Source organism: Carassius auratus, unplaced genomic scaffold, assembly GCF_003368295.1.
Source record: "Carassius auratus strain Wakin unplaced genomic scaffold, ASM336829v1 scaf_tig00019252, whole genome shotgun sequence".
Lineage (NCBI taxonomy): Eukaryota > Metazoa > Chordata > Actinopteri > Cypriniformes > Cyprinidae > Carassius > Carassius auratus.
This window is the reverse complement of record NW_020524940.1, coordinates 40,001-60,320: the sequence shown is the minus strand read 5'-3', so window position 1 is coordinate 60,320 and position 20,320 is coordinate 40,001. Positions and strand designations below refer to the sequence as shown.

The 20,320-nt window shown below is 39.0% G+C and overlaps 1 protein-coding gene across 2 annotated transcripts in view; it reads right to left on the bottom strand.

The window, feature by feature from the left end:
* Positions 1–20,320, bottom strand: part of LOC113076178 (protein disulfide-isomerase TMX3-like) — a 36,293-nt gene that overhangs the window by 11,855 nt on the left and 4,118 nt on the right. The window contains exons 6-14 of one of the 2 annotated variants that reach the window (XM_026248831.1): positions 11,937–12,017; positions 11,628–11,727; positions 9,276–9,353; positions 9,103–9,169; positions 8,881–8,979; positions 2,512–2,569; positions 2,354–2,407; positions 1,652–1,708; positions 1,103–1,232 (exon numbers count right to left, since the gene is read on the bottom strand). In XM_026248831.1, the coding sequence (XP_026104616.1) occupies positions 1,103–1,232; positions 1,652–1,708; positions 2,354–2,407; positions 2,512–2,569; positions 8,881–8,979; positions 9,103–9,169; positions 9,276–9,353; positions 11,628–11,727; positions 11,937–12,017 (724 nt within the window). Of the gene's footprint in view, positions 1–1,102; positions 1,233–1,651; positions 1,709–1,732; positions 1,829–2,353; positions 2,408–2,511; positions 2,570–8,880; positions 8,980–9,102; positions 9,170–9,275; positions 9,354–11,627; positions 11,728–11,936; positions 12,018–20,320 lie in introns of those variants that run through there. The other variant, XM_026248832.1, reaches the window with a different exon arrangement.

Here is a 20,320-nt window from a genome sequence, read left to right as displayed (position 1 = left end):
GTTTGTGTGTGTCCACTGTGTGTGTGTGTGTGTTCACTGTGTGTGTGTGTGTTCACGGTGTGTGTGTGTGTGTGTGTTCACAGTGTGTGTGTGTGTTCATTGTGTGTGTGTGTGTTCACGGTGTGTGTGTGTTCACTCTGTGTGTGGGTGTGTGTTCACGGTGTGTGTGTGTGTGTGTTCAGTGTGTGTGTGTGTGTTCACTGTGTGTGTGTGTTTGTGTGTTCACGGTTTGTGTGTGTTCACTGTGTGTGTGTGTGTTCACGGTGTGTGTGTGTGTGTTCACTGTGTGTGTGTGTGTTCACTTCTCACTGCTGTGTGTGTGTTGACTGCTGTGTGTGTGTGTGTGTGTGTGTGTGTGTGTGTGTGTGTTCACGGTGTGTGTATGTGTGTGTGTGTTCATGGTGTGTGTGTGTGTTCACGGTGTGTGTGTGTGTTCACGGTGTGTGTGTTCACGGTGTGTGTGTGTGTTCACTGTGTGTGTGTGTGTTCACTGTGTGTGTGTATGTGTGTTCACGGTGTGTGTGTGTGTGTGTTCACGGTGTGTGTGTGTTTGTGTGTGTGTGTGTGTTCACGGTGTGTGTGTGTGTGTGTTCACGGTGTGTGTGTGTTTGTGTGTGTTCACGGTGTGTGTGTGTTTGTGTGTGTTCACGGTGTGTGTGTGTTTGTGTGTGTTCACGGTGTGTGTTCACGGTGTGTGTGTGTGTTCACTGTGTGTGTGTGTGTGTTCACGGTGTTTGTGTGTGTTCACTGTGTGTGTGTGTGTGTGTGTGTTCACTTCTCACTGCTGTGTGTGTGTGTGTTGACTGCTGTGTGTGTGTGTGCACTTGGATGGGTTAAATGCACCAATTCTAGGGTTACCATACTTGGCAAATGTCACGACTTTCTTTTTTCCCTTCCACAGATCTTCTTTATGCACCAAGAGCTTGTAGCCCTCCAAAGAGAAAGGAGAAACTGAAATGGCATCATATGACCGCTTTAAAGCTCCTGTGTGTGGCACGCACTGTTCAAACAGAGACATGTACAGAAGGTGCTTGACCAGTGAAAGCACATCATGTGTGTTCTCTGTGTCTAAAGAGACGTGATGGGTCAGTGATTGAGGTACCGGAGCGCTGCCGTCCAGGACGCTGCTGAAGAAGCGCAGCAGCTGCTCCAGATCCTCCACAGGCTCCGCCGGCAGGAAGTACTGCTCGTTTGAGGTGTTGAGGATGATGATGCTGGGCACAGACACCTCGCTGTGGAGGAAGAGCACACATCACTCACAGCGGAGGAATAAATCACTAGTATTCTCAGCAGCTAAAAAGTGCTTATCAGTAGGAAATATCATTTCCAAACATTAATTTTTCCATTAATTGCAATAATACAGTGAGATGATTACACCAAATGTTGTTTTCATTTAGTTTGAAGAAGTTAATTGATAAAGAAAATACATTTATGACATTATTCTTGACAGCATCCTCATTTTACAGCATTTTTACACAAGTGCCTAAAACTTTTAACAGCACTGCAGCTTTGCAGGAGGTTTCTCGAAGCGTCTCGAGACACAGATCTTCTGGATTGAGTCTGTCTCAGTCGGTTCTGTTTCTTCGTGTCACTCCAGACAGACTGAAGATGATCAGATCACATCTGTGTGTGAAGATGCAGACACACTCACCCCATTATCAGACTGTTGATATAGCCGTTCCCGTCCATGTGGCCAAACTGGAAATCCCTGCAGGACAGCACGAGAGAGATCTTCTGATCATTACAGAAACACTGAGCGCAGACAGAAAGAGCAGCTGATGTTGCTCGGACCGTGTTCATCTCTCAGCTCTAATGTCTCTATGCTGTTCTAGAAATAACAGCAAAAACACAGCAGCTTACACACTGTTAACTAGCGGTTGTGTAGTTGGACCAGGACAAACATGACAAGATTCTAGATATTTGTCTGTCCAGACTGAAAAACTAAATAAGAACACAGTATTTCTGATCATGACAACTGAGATATATCTCGGCTAATATGATGTGCTTTCTACTGCAAACAAAGTCCATCTTGAAACTGAAAAAGAATTTAAAAACCCTCTGTAAAAAGTTTACTGTCATAATGCGTGTGATAATTTGATGTGGTGTATATATAAAGGATGTCTGTATGATTACATGTACACTTAGTTCATATCACAATACAAGTTTGTTCAGTATTTGTAATGCACTGAAACATGTGATCACGCATGGAAAACTTGAATGATTTCCGATTTCCTTGGGTAAAAACAATAATAGGTGATCCCAGGAAACTGTGAGTAAAAGCTCTGAATAATGATTATGAAGCAGAAGAACAGCAGATATGATATCCTGATCTACAGCAGCTGGAGTCTCTCACCTGTTGAACTGATCTCTGTGTTCAGCAGCAACTCTCTGGATCAGACCTTTCAACCTGAACACACACAGATGAGTTAAACACAGAAGAAAACACTGACACCACAGCGTCACGACACACACACACACACACACACACACACACACACACCGTCTCTGTACCTGCCGCTTCGCTCGGTCGGATCTTTCTCATCAGTGACGGCGATCGCCACAAGTTTACCTGAGAGATAGAGAAAGAGAACAGTTCCTGATCAAGAAGAGAAAGAGAAAGAGGCTAACAATAGTTTACACTCTTCAGAAATCCAGTCTAAGCGTTGATTTTGTGTAACAGTCAACATGTTTCATGATATGATCAGAAGTCAATGTATGATCATTTCATACGGAAAGCTCAGACATCTGTGTAAAGCTGGACACACACACACTTCACGACTAGCGGAAACTAGGGCAAACGACAGATGTCTGTGAATATAAACTTATGAAAAATGAACTTGCCAAGTCTGACACCTATAGTAGTGAATATAAAACCAGATCATATTTTAGAAAAACAGCACTTACAAATTAATGTTCACCTTTTATTTGTATTCAGCCTTCATACAAGCAAGTTATGTGAAATCACTGTCAAATAATGGTCTCAGATTCATATAATTAATATTAATATCTTTAACTTCAAACTGTAGCCTAACATACACTACCAGTCAAGAGTTTTTGAAAAGTTAGATTTTTAATGTTTTTAAAGAAGTCTCTTCTGCTCACCAAGCCTGTATTTATTTGATCCAAAATACAGCAAAAACAGTAACATTTTGAAATATTTTTGCTATATAAAATAACTGTGTACAATGTATTCCAGTGATTGCAAAGCTATATTTTTTTGCATCATTACTCCAGACACAAGATCCTTCAGAAATCATTCTTATATTCTGTTTTGCTGCTCAAAAACATTTATTACTATGTTGAAAACAGCTGAGCAGCTTTTTTTCAGGTTTCTTTTTAGAAAGAGTTTAGAAAAACAGTATTTATCCGAAATATAAATATTTTGTAATATTATAAATGTCTTTATCATTACTGTTCATCAGTTTAAAGCATCATTGCTAAATAAAAGTATTAATTTCTATAATTTTTTTCCAAAAAAAAAAAAAAAGAAAGAAGAGAAAGAAGAAATGGTGACTCCAAGCTTTTGAATAGAATAATGTATAATGTTACAAAATATTTGTATTTTAGATAAATGCTGATCTTTGGATATTTCTATTCATCAAAGAATCCTGAAAAAAATGCACACAACTGTTTTAAATATTAATAATACCTGGAGTAATGATAAAATACAGCTTTTATATTCACAGGAATAAATTACATTTTAAAATATATTCAAATAGAAAGCAGTTATTTTAAATAATGAAACTATTTTAAAATGTTACTGTTTTTGCTGTACTTTGGATCAAATAAATGCAGGCTTGGTGAGCAGAAGGGACTTCTTAAAAAATAAAAATAAATGATAACATTAAAAATCGTACTGTTCTAAAACTTTTGACTTTTAGTGTAGGCTGATTATTCTTATAGACTGAAACAAATGTGCTTTAGCCAGTATAAAGAGTATGAAAAGTGCTCCGAGTTGCTGCAGAAAAACAGAGAAACAACAGAAGCATGTTGTTTGAGATGGCTTATTATTGAAAATGCAAACTGATTGTCTGCCAGCAGTAGTGAGAGGTGCATGCTTTATTCGTCTATGACTGGACAAATTCTGCAGAAGCTAAAAACACAAATCACTCACAAACACAGTAGCATCTACCCGCCCCACCAGAGACAACACCGCTGCGTTTACCTTTGTTTGTGCTTAAAATAAAAGAAAACCTTAGTTTTTTGTTTTTTGAGTTACACTTTATTTTGATAGTCCACTTTAGACATTTTACTAACTGTAAGTAACTTTGCAACTACATGTCTACTAACTCTCAGAGTGGACTGTTAGGGGAGGTTTAGGGTTAGTAGAAGAAGCTGACATACACTTGTAAAGTTTCTCACAGTTTCTCAATGTATGTTGTGGACACATCAAAATAAAGTGTTAGAAGATATTAAGCAGACAATCTACTACTCTAATGACTGCTAGTTGACATATAGATGCAAAGTTATTTACTGTTAGCAGAATGTGTAAAGTTGACGATCAAAATAAAGTATTACCATTTTTTTTCTGCTATGTTGATGTTTTTCCTGATAAATGTCTTGAATACATTTTGCATTAAGTCCAATGCTTCTCATACTTTTTGTAATTAACCCTTGCGTAGACAAATTTCATTACCTTGGACCATGTCTTTTCAGTTCCCTTAATTATAACATGTCCAGTGCTATTACTAAATGTTTAGTCAGCAATATATTAATTATCTCATGTATGTCTAAAATCAGGTATTAAAAATTAACTGTTACATTTCCTGAGATTAGAACGAATTATTACACGGCTCTGTGGAATACTTGATTCTAATTGGTCAGTCGCAAGGTATATCCCTTGATAACAAAACAGGGGGGCAGGGTTTCATATTTTATTGGCTAGCGGACCCCCACCTGCTGTTAGCATTCCATTGACTCCCATTCATTTTGGCGTCACTTTGACAGCGAATAACTTTACATCTGAGGCATTTAACCCTTATGCGTTGTTGGGGATGCAAAGGTCTCTCTCACACTAAACACACACACACACACCCACACAATATAATATGCTGTTATACTCCATATAGCTTCATATACAAGTCAGAAACTAAGCCTTTTTTTGTACAGGCCTATCTAAAGGGTTAATGGTCCCACCTAGTGATCAACTGTAAAAAATAACACATTTTACCTCTTCCTAACAGGGAAAACCACAAACAATCAAAATTGCATGATTATATGGTGTCATGGCTTTGCAATCAAAAAAAATGTCATTATAATGGAAGTCAATGGGGCAAAAACAGCCACCAACAATAAATGAGGGAGAAAATTTTAAATCTAATGGTGCACAAAAACTAAACATGCATCAAAGCCAATATTGCTACTAATCTTTGACATGCCCAAGACTGTTATGAAAAGTTTTTTAAAAATCCAGCCACAATTACTTTTATATTGAACATAAGTCATTTTGCCCCCCGCCCCAAATCAGTGACATCATTTATGAACTTGGTAATTAAAGAGTTAAAATCTTGGATTAAAAAAAACGTAGTTTTGATCAGGACTGAGGTTGATTAATAGATTTATGCAAAAAAAAAAAAAAATATCTGATACAATTTTACAGCAGTTTAATTAAGTGGATGTTTTCATCCACGAACACAACGAAAGGGTAGTGAATTCGAACAACGCACAAGGGTTAAAGACTCCATCTGTCCATTCATTATTTCTAAAGAAACACGAAAATGTATAAAAGGCTCAATTACCTTGTATCTTACATTGTGGTCCCGTAGAAGCATTTTTGTAAAAATAGGCTAACGATTGCGTCATAACCTGCGACTCTGTGTCGCACAGTAGAGAAATGACCGTACGGACAGGAGAAGCTCGCAGGCAATCTTTTACTGTTTATGAGGCTATCTGGGGACGTGGAGGCATGAAGTCAAGTGAGAAGCCCATAGAGAGTCCATAAAAGACACGGGACAAAATTACTTACATCTGCAAGATTCGGTGGGTGATTCATCTTTCTCTTGGCACAGTGATTAGAAGACGTACAGGTTGCTCACGTGACATCTACGCAGAGATGTATAGTAACGAAGTAGAACTACTTCACTACTGTACTTAAGTACTAAAAGGCGGTATCTGTACTTTACTAGAGTATTATTTTTTTCTCCTACTTCCACTTTTACTTCGGTACATATTTTCGCTGAGTTTAATACTTTTACTCCGATATTTTTTTTATGTGCTGCATCGTTACTCGTTACAATTATAATAATGTTACGAATCATTCCATTACAAACCACTGCCAGAACTGTAGATGGCAGGTTTGATGAAGCTGGCACATCATTGAGCGAATCAAGCGATTAAGAAGACTGCGCGTGCTGACTGAACTGCTGTGAAGAGAGAAATGAACACCGAGCCGAGCCAGATAATGACTCGTTCACGAGTCAAGAACCGGTTGCATCGGTTTTCGGATGACCAGTAACGTTAGTTCTTTCTGACAGTTCGATTCAATAAACCAGTTGAAGAAAACAGTTCACCAATTCTTTTGCGCTCGATGCAATGGCGTCATTGGCGTTTACTGCACCTGGGCTCATAACATTAACACAGAATCAGTTCAGAATCAATCACCAAAAGAATCAGTTCGGTTCCAGACGCTCTGTGTGTCGGTTTGCTTCACGCTAAATCACACATGCGCAGTATCATCAGCTCCTCGGTTCAAGAATCGGACGCGTCTGACAGAAACGGTTCTTGACTCGTGAAGGAGTCAGTCTTTTGTTCATTATCTGGCTCGGCTCGGTGTTCATCTTCAGTTCTCTCTTCACATCAGTTCAGTCAGTGTACTGTTTGAGTCAATGAATTACTCCGGGATATTGGTTTGTTTTAACTCAGAGGGAGTGTCAGACACATTAAACAAGTTAACAGCTTAATTCATCTGTGGATTAATGCGCATTGGAGACGCGAACTGTTTAAAACGATTCAGTTCGATTTGGTGGACTGTTTCAAAAAGATCCGGTTACATCGAATGATTCGTTCGCGAACCAGATATCACAAACTGCTTTGTTTTTAACTGTCTTACAACAGACACGGAAGAGAAGACAATGCTGAATAAAGTCGTAGTTTTTGCTATTTTTGGACCAAAATGTATTTTCGATGCTTCAAAAAATTCTAGATGACCCTCTGATGTCTTAGGGGTTTGAAACAACATGAGGGTAAGTTATTAATGACATCATTTTGCAAATTGGGCTAACTAACCCTAGTAACCGTTTTTTGTTTACAAGAAGTTACAGTCAAAGGAATTGTGATTGTCCTTTAGGTTAATCATTTGAAATAGTAAAAACAATATGTTCAAACTTTTGACTACTTTCTTTAATAGCTACATAACACAATACTTCTACTTTTACTTTCAGTACTTGAGTAGTAAATTTTAAAATAGACTACTTGCAATACTTAAGTACAAAAAATGTTGAATACTTTAGTACTTCTACTTAAGTGTGGTGCTTAAAGAGCACTTCTACTTCTACTCAAGTCACTTTTTTGATAGAGCACTTGTACTTTTACTCAAGTATGGTTCTCTAGTACTTTATACATCTCTGCATCTACGTCATCAAGCTCAGTTTGAGTCTGCGCAGTACGCTCGACCCACAGGAAGTGTGTGCTTCTAATTGACTTCACTTGTCTCCGTTGAATCCAATGGGGTCGATGTGTCCATTTCTTTTGTCTGTCTATGGTAAAAGCTAATAACACAGGTTCAACCGGGTAACAGCTGTCAGCGCTGTACTCTTGCTTGAACAATAGTTTTTTCTTGATAGCTTTGTGTTTGTTTAGCGAATAAAATATTAAAACTCGATTTAAAATGGTGTACAATTGTTTAATTATGTCATCCTGCTATCGCGGACTCACTCTCGTTTCATACAAACACAGCTGCTGCCATTCTGCTACGACTGTTTTGTACACTGTAATGGATTAAAAGAGAACTAACAAACTGGTAAGGTTTTAAAACATTTTTGTCCTAATTATTTTATTGCTTTAATTATTTTGTGATCAAATACGTGGTTTGTCTGCACTGTTAGCCTTAAATCTGTTTAGTTTGAATTTGATGCTTGCTCGCAACTGCTGTCTTCACTGAAGCTTTGCATTCAAATACTTCAACTCAAATCAATATTTCACGTCTAATTATTTATTTATGTGCCAAGTAGCCGTGTAATAAGTGTGATAATGTACTTCCAGCCGATTGATGATCACCCTGCGAGAACAACCGGCTGGATATACATTATCCCTTACATAAAACTTTGCTTAATAAATGCAAAGTAATGTCATTTCCTCTTCCATTTGACACAAAACTATTATATATAATTAATATATATGTATATCATTTTCCCCCCATCGTATTTGTGATTTATGAAGAAAATTAATTTGTCATCAAGTTGAAAGTTGAAATTGAAGTACATTTTTTTTAAATTAAATTAGCCTGTAGTCTATAGATATGTCTATAGTCTAATTAAAGTTTTAGTAACTTTTATTAGACTGTAGATCGAAATAAAATAATTATCTATCATCATTCAAATGGGAGAAATCACAGACAAAATTTAGGATAACTGACTGCAGAGAAAAAACTAAACCATTTAATTTGCAGTTAACTTAAAAAAAAAAAATTGACGAACAAATCAAGATGTTTTTTTGTAATCAAGCAAACATTAAACGTTAAAAATATTCTTTGTGAAAACGACTGTCTTTAGACACCACACACTATGTGAGTTTTTCTGCCGACTGCAAACAGAGACTGAGCTCTGTGTTCACTGCTTAACAGAAGCCAACACATGATGGAAAAATAACCATTTCAAAAGTATGTTCACAAATGTGTGGAGCACGCTGCTCAGTATTTAGTTGAATATGTCCGAGCGGTCTCACCTGTGTCTCCCAGCTCATACAGCGTGAAGCCGTCGATGGGCAGGTAACTCTGGAATCGCTCTCGGTTCACCCAGGACGACAAGCTGCCGTCTTCATACTCTGAAACACAACCGCCATCTTACTACACAGACAGAAAGCAAGCCATATACTTCTGTGACCAATGCACTGGTCAAGCACTGCACACACGTTCATGAGATGCTGATTCACGGTTTCTTCACTTACCATCGTATGTGAAATAGCTTCCATCTTTGAAGACGATCACTGAAGGCAATTCATGCAAAGCCACAGACTGCAGCAGAACAACGTATTTCAGTCAGATTTCATGTGATTGTTTAAAACAGCCGACTGGATGAATCAAACCGCAAGCAGAAGAATCTGAAAATGACTCAACTCACCTCTGGTAAGACGTCTTCAGACGCAGAGAAGAAATATGTGTACACAATGAGCTCCGACGCCACCTCGGTGTACTTCTCCTGAAATCACACAACAGCCATGTACTCCAGTAATGAAAGAGTTAAAGGGTGTGAAAGATAATTAATGAACATGAGCACAAAAACACTATGGTTAAAAATTAAAAGCTAAGATAAGAGTGATTGCAGATTCTCGCTCCATCAGCAGATCTGACTGCTCTGTAATAAACAGACACTTGTGCAGATGTTGTGAGGACGTTTAGAGGTTCTGCTGTTTATAGGACGTGCCTCCATCCGGTTCATGAGGAACTGCAGAGTTTGGGAGCTGATGGAAAGCCAATAATGAAACTGATATGGGTTGGTGTGATTATCAGGAGCAGTGTTGTCACGGTACCAAAATTTCAGTATTCGGTACGATACCACTGAAAATCCACGGTCCTCGGTACCAAAGCAAAACACAAAAATATGCTATAAAAAAAATAAATAAATTATCACTAAAAATAAAACCAATGCCATTCTTTATACTTATTTAGAATTGTGTTTCAAGTTTTTCTACAAGTAATATAATTATGAAAAAAGTAAACAAGTTTCACCCAAATTTAATTTAATAAAATTTAAACACATATTATTTTTTGGTAAATAAAGGGGATTTGCTATTAAAATTAAAACATGGAAGAAATATTGTGTGATTTATTTCTTTAAAAAATTAAGTTTTATGAATTTTTTTTAACATTAGTAGCAGTATCACATACATTCTACTAAATAATAGTAATATTTCTAGCACAATGCCTTCATGTAAAAGTGAACTTTTATTTTGACGGGTTACCGTGAATAACCTTTATCTTGACACTGGTTTTACTCAAATGAAAGGGTAAAATGCTTGTGAAGTGACTCAGAACAGTTCTGGTGCTGTTGTTGATGTATTTACGTCCTCATCGAGACTCGCTTCAGTCTCTGTAGTAAACAAACCATTCATTCATTCACACAGAGACACACAGAACATGCAGGATTCAGATTTCAACCAACATTTACAGATACTGATCCATATGGAGATTTGGTTTGATTCATTTATGCTAACTTTGACAAATTCCATGACTGTCCATATTAAAATGTAGGTTTCATTTTCATGACTGTATTTAAGATTCCGTCCGCGTTTTCTGCTTCGGGGAAATCATAGCGCTGTATGCGTGAAGAACGGGTTGAGCGGGTACTCGGTACCACCGGTACTTAAAGAAACCTGCTACAGTGACATTTTAATTTTTTTAGTACCGACTTGGTGCCGAAGCTAGTCAGGAGTCTGATGAGCTGTGTGTCTGAGCGTGTCACGGTGTTCATTTACACGTGTCTCCACTTCAGCATCAACAAGAGCTCGAGCCGCTCAGTCCCAGAGTCCCAACACTGAGTGTACTTGTGTTAATAAATCTGTGAAGCTAGCACAAATCACATCTGCTTTGCCATAATGGGGTAGAAAATGAAACAAGATGAATGGCAGCAAGATAAAATGTGAGAAAATTAAGAGCTCTGGACACTGAATTAACTGTATAAAGGTTGTCAATAAAAGAATCAATTTTCTGAAAAAGAAAAAAAAAACACTAATACTAGATATTTTTTTGATATTAATCACGAAAACCGATGCAACCATTTCTTGACTCGAGAACGAGTCAGTCTTTTGTTCATTATCTACCTCGGCTCTGTGTTCATCTTCAGTTCTCTCTTCACAGCAGTTCAGTCAGATACTGTTTGAGTGCATGCATTACTCCGGGATATTGGTTTGTTTGAACTCAGAGGGAGTGTCAGCCACATTAAAAAAGTTAACCGCTTAAGTCATTTGAGGATTAATGCGCATTAGAGACACGAACCTTTAAAACGATTCAGTTCGATTTGGTGAACTGGTTCAAGAAGATCCGGTTACATCGAATGATTCGTTCATGAACCGGATATCACAATCTGCTTTGTTTTGAACCCTCTCTCACAACAGACACGGAAGAGAAGACAATGCTGAATAAAGACCCTCTGATGTCACATGGACTGCTTTGATGATGTTTTTCTTCCCTTTCTGGACATGGACAGTAGACCGTACACACAGCTTCAATGGAGGGACTGAGAGCTCTCGGACTAAATCTAAAATATCTTAAACCGTGTTCAGAAGATAAACGGTCTCACAGGTTTGGATCGACACGAGGGTGAGTTATTAATGACATAATTGTAATTACTGGGTGAACTAACCCTTTCATAAACATGTGAAATCAGTTAGTTTGAAGACTCTGTCTCAGCACACACACATTCACATGCTAACTTCAGTTAAGTGAAGATATGAAGACAGATTGAGCTGCTCACTTTCAGAGGAGACTCGCCTCCGACGTACAGAAAACACACACTGTGCCTCTTCAAGACGTGCTCAAACATCTGTCTGCTGGGCAGCGACCGTACGGCTGGCCTGAAACACACACACACACACAGGGACACACGCACGCACACACACACACAATCATTTTGCTTAATGTTAGCTCAAGACCAACGATAGAGCTGGTTTATAACCGTAGATAAATTACTTCCAATAGTTTTAAAGTCTTAACAAGGTTTGGGGAAGGTTGAAAATTCACAAATAAAGCTATAGTTTTGACAGCATCTGAATTCAATTCTCACCCAGCCACTCTGTTGGCAAACTCAATAATGTCATCTTTGGTTCTTGGTCCCTTGTAATTATACGCCAGATCCCCCTTCAGCCTGAGAGAGAGGCACTTTGATTTAATCAACAACAATACAGAACAAATCCTTCAATCTCTGACTCATCATACAGCAAATGAACACGTGATGCCACGACATGCATCTAAAACATGTCATTCACACCTACAGTGAGTATTACAGTCTACAATCCCACTGAAACTGCAGCTTTATCAGATGCACAACTGAATGCAAAGTCATGTCAGATGCTTTTACACCAATAACATAATACTGAACCCTAGAAAACAAACAGAAACACCTAACCCTAATCCAGAATGTGAGCATGCTTTTACAGTAAGACTTAACCAATCACATTCAAACCCTTACCGGTCATCATTTAACTATTTATTAACCCTATTTATATTAATCAGCGATACAGTTTAATAATCGGCAGATGTTTTGATAGACAACCTTCAACTGAGAGTCTATTTAAAAGTAGTAAAATGGCATTTGCATACACTTTTTTTTTTTTTCCATCAATATGTTTATTGGTCTTTTTAGAATTTGAAATGATATACAACAGAACCTCCTCTCAGACACAAAATACAATGATATCATATATAAAATGTTATATCCATAATGCCCTTTGACACAAGTTAACAGAGACCAACCAACTCCCAGCAAGCAGATCACTAACTGTAAAATTATTCATGAGCGTCGTCCTCCTCTTGATCTTCTGTTAAGTCTGTGCCTTCTGCAAAAAGCATGAAAGGTCTCCAAATACTTTCAAACAAGTTCTTTTTTCCTTTTAGCAAGTATGTGATGCGTTCCAATGGAAGAGTAGCCAACATCTGCTTAACCCACTGTCCAATACTTGGTCTTCTTATGTTTTTCCAGTGCAGTGCAATCAACATTTTAGCTTGTAATAAACATATATCAATGAACAGCGTCTCGCTTTTTGTATATCCTGTGTGCTTGGGATATAGGCCTAAAATTATAAAAGAAGGTTCCAAAGGGAGATCTTTAGAAATAATATCCTTCACAGTTTGCTTTATTGCACCCCAAAATGTCCTAATTTGTCTGCATTCCCAAAAACAGTGGAACAATGTACCCTTTTCTTCTCCACACTTTGTACTGGGATATTTGGATTGTATTGGTTTAATTTAACAGGAGTGACATGAACACGCATAAGCCACTTGTATTGTAATAATCTCAACCTAGAGTTTATACTTTGCTTATGTGCTTTACTACAAGCCAATTCCCACTCATCTAGTGATACATTTATTTGCAGATCTTTTTTCCAGGCCTCTAATTTTAAGGTTGAATTATCTGGGGAGTGTGATAACAGTAGTTTATACAGTTGTGAGATTGCTCCCCTTTTAAAGCTATTTTCACTTATCATTTCTTCTAACTTAGATTTGGGTGGTTTCCACAAATTGCTTTGTTTTGTTCCTGTATAACTTCTAAGTTGGAGATACTTGAAAAAACATTTCCTTTGAATGTTGAATTTGCGACTAAGCATGTCAAATGACATCATGTTGTCTGAGTCTGTTGGATATAGATCTTGAATTTTCTCCAATCCATTTAAAGCCCATTGCTTAAAGACTGCATCGGCTCTCCCCGGGGAGAAGTTTTGATTTCCCCAAATTGGGGTTAGTCGTGATAAAATAACTGGTTCTTTAATATACCTTTTAACACTATACCACACCTTAACCATGTTTTTATGTCATGCGCAGTCTATCCTGTCTCTATGAGTTTAAATCTATATTTATTCACACCAGCTCCTGAAAACCTCTATACGAACACATTTTACTTAAAAAAGTGCATGGGACGAATTTCCATAATTATAAAAGTGGGGGGGGGGGCATCTACGCCCCTGATTGCTGCTTCCGGCTTTGCTACCGTTCGGACGTTCTAGCTTACTGCTCTGCGCTTTGCTTCTTATTTCTGTACTTTTCTCAGATTTTTCTACGATTTTTACTTCAGCAGATCAGCACAGTGCTCAAACAACAGATTTTTAGCACAAACGCTGAAACTAAAAACACTGGGACTGGAATAATACTACAAAAAGAAGACTTCGTCTCCCACTGCAAACAGCTTACATTCCGGAGACGGGAAAACAACTGCCTACCAAACAGAAGAGAGAGAAAATGCCTCCTGTTGGATCTACTTGTTGCATAAACTGCTGCAAACTTCTACAAAGGATTGTGATTCTTGAAACAAAGTTACTTTCTGGACTTCCAAAACAGACGGAACACTCAGCAGACCGTCGTCATGGACCCTCTCAGCAAACAGCCGGTGAGTCCCATGAATCTTCTGAATCTCAACAATTTATACCAAGTGTAGAGGAACAAGCCGAAACTGATCATCACACTAATCGATGGCACAAACAAGGAGCGAGACCCAAAGGAACACGAGACATCAGATTGTCACGAGTTTCTCGTATTGCTGCCATAGCTTCCTCTACCCCAGATTCGACTATGACAAGGCTTGTAAATACTGGTATTCTACCACCACCTATACATCTGGAGAACAGATTTCAAGCATTAATAAATGTGGGTGAGGAATCCCCAAATGTATTTAAACATGGATCTGATCAGCCAGCAGCAAACATCGCTACTAACAGGCGCTCAAGGACGAGCAGACAGCGGCTTCCAGCTCAGAGCGCAGCCGAGCCCAGGACTCTGATAGTGGGTGACTCTGTTATCAGAAACATCCGTAGCAGGACTACAACAACATGCTGCCTTCCTCAAGCAACGGTCTCTGATGTGAACAAGGAACTTCAGAACATTCTGATGAAGCACAAAACTGCAAATCAAATCATCATCCATGTGGGGAAGAATGATATTCGGAAAGAGCAGTCAGAACTCCTTAAGAAGGACTTCATTGAACTCTTTGAAACACTTCAAAGGCTCAAAGTTCAGTCGTTCATCAGTGGACCACTCCCAGCAAGGGGAACAAATATGTTTTCACGGTTGCTTGGGCTGAACACATGGCTACAAAGATCGTGTAATATAAAAGGAGTAAATTTCATTGACAACTTCAATCTTTTCTGGGGCCATAGACAATTGTTTAAACCAGATGGCCTTCACCCAAACAAACTAGGTGCAAGAGTGTTTAAGGACAATATCTTCTTCTCCCTTCGTCATCCTTCAGCAGAGTGTGTCAATCCATTCAGCACACACACACCAGGTCCGAGTCATCATGTGGTTGACATATCACACAAGGACACTGATAACAACATGCAGCCAAAACAATCACTGCTGATAGACACTATCCCTGCTGAGCCCTGCCCACAGAGCTCCTCACAGACTGACTGTGATTTATCAAAACAGCTACAAGATTCAGCACCCAAGGACGACTTTCTGGAAAACAGCCAGGGAAGCCAGGACAACACATCACAGCCACCGGAAACACCAGAGACACAGCCCATCTCACCAGACACATTATCCCTCTCTCCAGCATCTCCACTTCTGTGCTTCTCACAGAAAATGGAGGAATTGGTGTATGTTGGGACTAAACTCTCCCACTCATTCGCTGCTAGCCCGCAGATATCAACTAAAAAACGGCGGGCCCCCCAACCACCAAAGCCTGTGGGCCCTGTTCCTATGAGAGCTCTCCGACCGCTGCCACAACGCCAGGGCCCAAACCCTCTATCTGCTGAAGGTGAACCAAAAACAACTGATAGCAGCTCTCAGTGATATGTGTCGGGTCTCCGCTATAATAGCAGCAACATTCACAAATGCTTACTGAACAAGCGGAAACCCAGTGTGCCTGTAGCTTTCTCTATTTCAGTTTTATCACGTGATAGAAAGTCTAAGGCCTTCTCAAGCCGAAGGGCAAACTCATCTAATCTGCGGCCTATTATGCATCAAACTAAGATTGATGTAAAGACACAAAGCACAGCCATCAAGCTAGCACTTTTAAACATTCGCTCACTAAAAAATAAATCATTTCTAATCAATGACTTTATAACCTCAAACAATCTGGATTTTATGTTTCTAAATGAAACATGGCTTGAAGACAGCTGCAGTGCAACAATCCTAAATGAAGCAGCCCCTCCTAACTTCACTTACATGAGTGTTTGCAGGACTGTTAGGAGAGGTGGGGGTGTAGCTGCTCTATTTAAAGATGTCTATCAATGCAAGCAAATGTCATTTGGTCAGTACTTGTCTTTTGAATATCTAGGGATTGTGCTTAAAGGTGCTCCACGCATTCTGTTTATTATTATTTACAGGCCTCCAAAATACTCTCCAGCCTTTGTTGAAGAGGTCACAGAAATGTTATCAATAATTTCCTCAGAGTTTGACTGTTATGCAATTGCAGGGGATTTTAATATTCACATAGATAATGCAGAAAACAAAACTACAAAAGAAATGATAACGGTTTTAAACACCTTTGACCTGATTCAGCATGTGCATGGACCCACACACAAAGGTGGACACACTCTGGATCTAATCATCAGTAGGGGTCTAAACATTTCATCCATTGTTATTAAGGACGTAGCACTATCTGATCACTTCTGTATTTTCTTTGATATATTGATCTCTGCTACCACTGAATCTAGATCTGTCTCTGTCAGAAGGAGATGCATAAATGAGAACACAAGTGTACAATTTATGGAGGCTATATCTTTAACACCAAGCATTTCTGCAGACTCTGTTGATATTCTCCTTGATTCCTTCGACTCAAAAGTTAAGAATGCTATTGATGATATTGCACCAATAATAGTCAGTAAGAAAACAAACAGACAGAAATCAGTTTGGAGAAGATCAACAGAAGTTCAGACTATGAAAAGACAATGCAGAAAAGCCGAGCGGATGTGGAGGAAGACGAAACTTGAAATTCACTATAGCATCTATAAAGACATCCTTCATGCTTTTAATGTGAAACTAGCCACAGCTAGACAGAACTTCTTCTCAAACCTTATAAACAGTAACTTAAATAACACTCGTACTCTTTTTGCCACTGTTGAGAGACTGACAAACCCCCCAAGTCAGATTCCCACTGATATGCTATCAGACAGCAAATGCAATGAGTTTGCTTCTTTCTTTTCTGAGAAGATCATAAATATCAGGAAGGCAATTAGCACATCCTCAAGTAATGCAGAGGTCAGACAGATTCGGCCAAAATATCAAAAAGATACTATGTCTAATTTTGAAAAAATTGATAGCAAAATTCTGGAAGACATAGTGCAGCAACTAAAATCGTCAACCTGTTGTCTTGACACACTTCCCACATCTTTCTTCAAAAGTGTGCTTGACTGCTTAAAAGCAGATCTCTTAGAAGTGGTGAATGCCTCACTTCTTTCTGGGACATTTCCAAACTCCCTAAAAACTGCAGTTGTAAAGCCCCTCCTGAAAAAGACCAATCTTGATAACACAATTTTGAGCAATTTTAGACCAATATCTAATCTTCCTTTTATAGGCAAAATTATAGAAAAGGTAGTTTTTAATCAGCTGAACAAATACTTAAACTCAAATGGATACCTGGACAATTTTCAATCTGGTTTCCGACCACATCACAGCACAGAGACAGCACTCATTAAGATAATAAATGATATTCGCTTAAATTGTGACTCTGCCAAAATATCGGTGCTGGTATTGCTAGATCTCAGTGCTGCGTTTGACACTGTCGATCATAACATACTACTAGAGAGACTGGAAAACTGGGTCGGGCTTTCTGGGATGGTACTCAAATGGTTCAGATCATACTTAGAAGGGAGAGGCTACTATGTGAGTCTAGGAGAGCATAAGTCTAAGTGGACGTCCATGACATGCGGAGTCCCACAAGGGTCAATTCTTGCACCGCTCTTGTTTAGCCTGTATATGCTTCCACTAAGTCAAATAATGAGAAAAAACCAGATTGCCTATCACAGCTATGCTGATGATACCCAGATTTACCTAGCCTTATCTCCAAATGACTACAGCCCCATTGACTCCCTCTGCCAATGCATTGAAGAAATTAATAAGTGGATGTGCCAGAACTTTCTTCAGTTAAACAAGGAAAAAACTGAAGTCATTGCATTTGGAAACAAAGATGAAGTGTTCAAGGTAAATGGTAAATGGTAAATGGACTGCATTTATATAGCGCTTTCAACAGACCACATGGCCATCCAAAGCGCTTTACAATTTGCCTCACATTCACCCATCCACTCACTCATTCACACACCGACGGCGGTGTCTGCCATACAAGGCGCCATCCAGCTCGTCGGGAGCAGCTGGGGTTAGGTGTCTTGCTCAAGGACACCTCGACACTTGGTCAGGTGGAGCCGGGGATCGAACCACCAACCTTCCGGTTTGTAGACAACCTACATGAACCACTGAGCCACTGCCACTGCCGCCCCCATTAAGGTGAATGCATACCTTGACTCTAGGGGTCAAACAACAAAAAATCAAGTCAGGAATCTTGGTGTGATTCTGGAGACAGACCTTAGTTTCAGTAGTCATGTCAAAGCAGTAACTAAATCAGCATACTATCATTTAAAAAACATCGCAAGAATTAGATGTTTTGTTTCCAGTCAAGACTTGGAGAAACTTGTTCATGCCTTTATCACCAGCAGGGTGGACTATTGTAATGGGCTCCTCACTGGCCTTCCCAAAAAGACCATTAGACAGCTGCAGCTCATCCAGAACGCTGCTGCCAGGATTCTGACTAGAACCAGAAAATCTGAGCATATCACACCAGTCCTCAGGTCCTTACACTGGCTTCCAGTTACATTTAGGATTGATTTTAAAGTACTTTTACTCGTATATAAGTCACTAAATGACCTAGGACCGAAATATATTGCAGATATGTTCACTGAATATAAACCTAACAGAGCACTCAGATCATTAGGATCAAGTCAGTTAGAAATACCAAGGGTTCACACAAAACAAGGGGAGTCTGCCTTTAGTTACTATGCTGCCCGCAGTTGGAATCAGCTTCCAGAAGAAATCAGATGTGCTAAAACACTAGTCACATTTAAATCTAAACTCAAAACGCATCTTTTTAGCTGTGCATTTGTTGAATGAGCACTGTGCAATGTCCGAACTGATTGCACTATATTTTCACTGTTTTATGTTTTATTATTGTTTTATTATTAACTGTTTTAAAATGTTTTAATCATTTTAAAAGTAAAATTACTTGTTTTATTTTTGTTATTATTTTTCTTTATGATTATTTTACTTTCTCATATGTAAAGCACTTTGAATTACCATTGTGTACGAAATGTGCTATATAAATAAACTTGCCTTGCCTTGCCTTGCCTTGCCTTGCCTTGATTGCTTTAAATGGCACGCTGGGTTTGACTGATATCTGGCAAGCCATTGTAAAACTCTTTAATAAAGAAATGTTTTCTGTTTACTGTGTGTTCACATTATTGTAACTGTATAATTTATAAATACTACAGATGATTAACCCTCTATTGTCATGTAAATGATGCAATAAGTTATTGCCAGCAGCTGGTGTTGTGAAACAGGAGCAACATTTACTACAGTAACAGCAGCACACAAGACTCTCCCAGAGTCCTCCAGAGACAAGGACTGATCCAGCAACACATCCACAGACAGATATCCACCCCAGCATGCCCACCAAAGCAGTCATAGAGCTAATCAAATCAATATATACAATTATATAAATGCACTTTTCACATTTTCTTGTGAGGGACTCTGTCTGTCATTAAGAGAATTGTTAGTCTCATGAGGAATTTCATCAACACCTCGGTCCCCAGACTCCACGCCTGCATCTGACGGGATTCACAGAGAAACACACACACACACGCACACACGCGCACACACACACACACACGCGCACACACACGCGCACACACACACACACGCACGCACACGGGAAGAGACCACTGCAGATTATACTCACTCATAGTACACACATTATCAGCTGTCATAACGGACAACAGCCTTTTATAGGATATCATTTTCTACCTTCTTATGAGCCTCTTTCATTTTGAGACCACAGAAGGAGAAGCTCCTGCTCACACTCGTCCATACACTGACAGTGAATCCCAGAATGATCCCACATTTCACAACAGTTCTGAAGGAAAACGTTTGTTGAGAAACAAACCACGGTCAGCAGACGGAGTCAGCGCCGCTCAATCCTTCTACAGCATGTTTCCTGAACGAACGGCCACGAGATCCCAAACACTCCCATTTATTCATTTCACACGCTGATGTCTAATGACTGGACGGCATTCTAGTTCACTTTTTGGTGAGGTGACATATGTTTAAAAACAAAGCTGGCCATAGTAATGAATATTTAACTGGTTAAAAGTTATCTATGATCATTTGGTTAATGATTTTTGGGAAAAAAAAAAGATCTCTTTCAGTGAAAAGAAATCTACAGTAAAGGTTTAAAATCAAATCCATTTG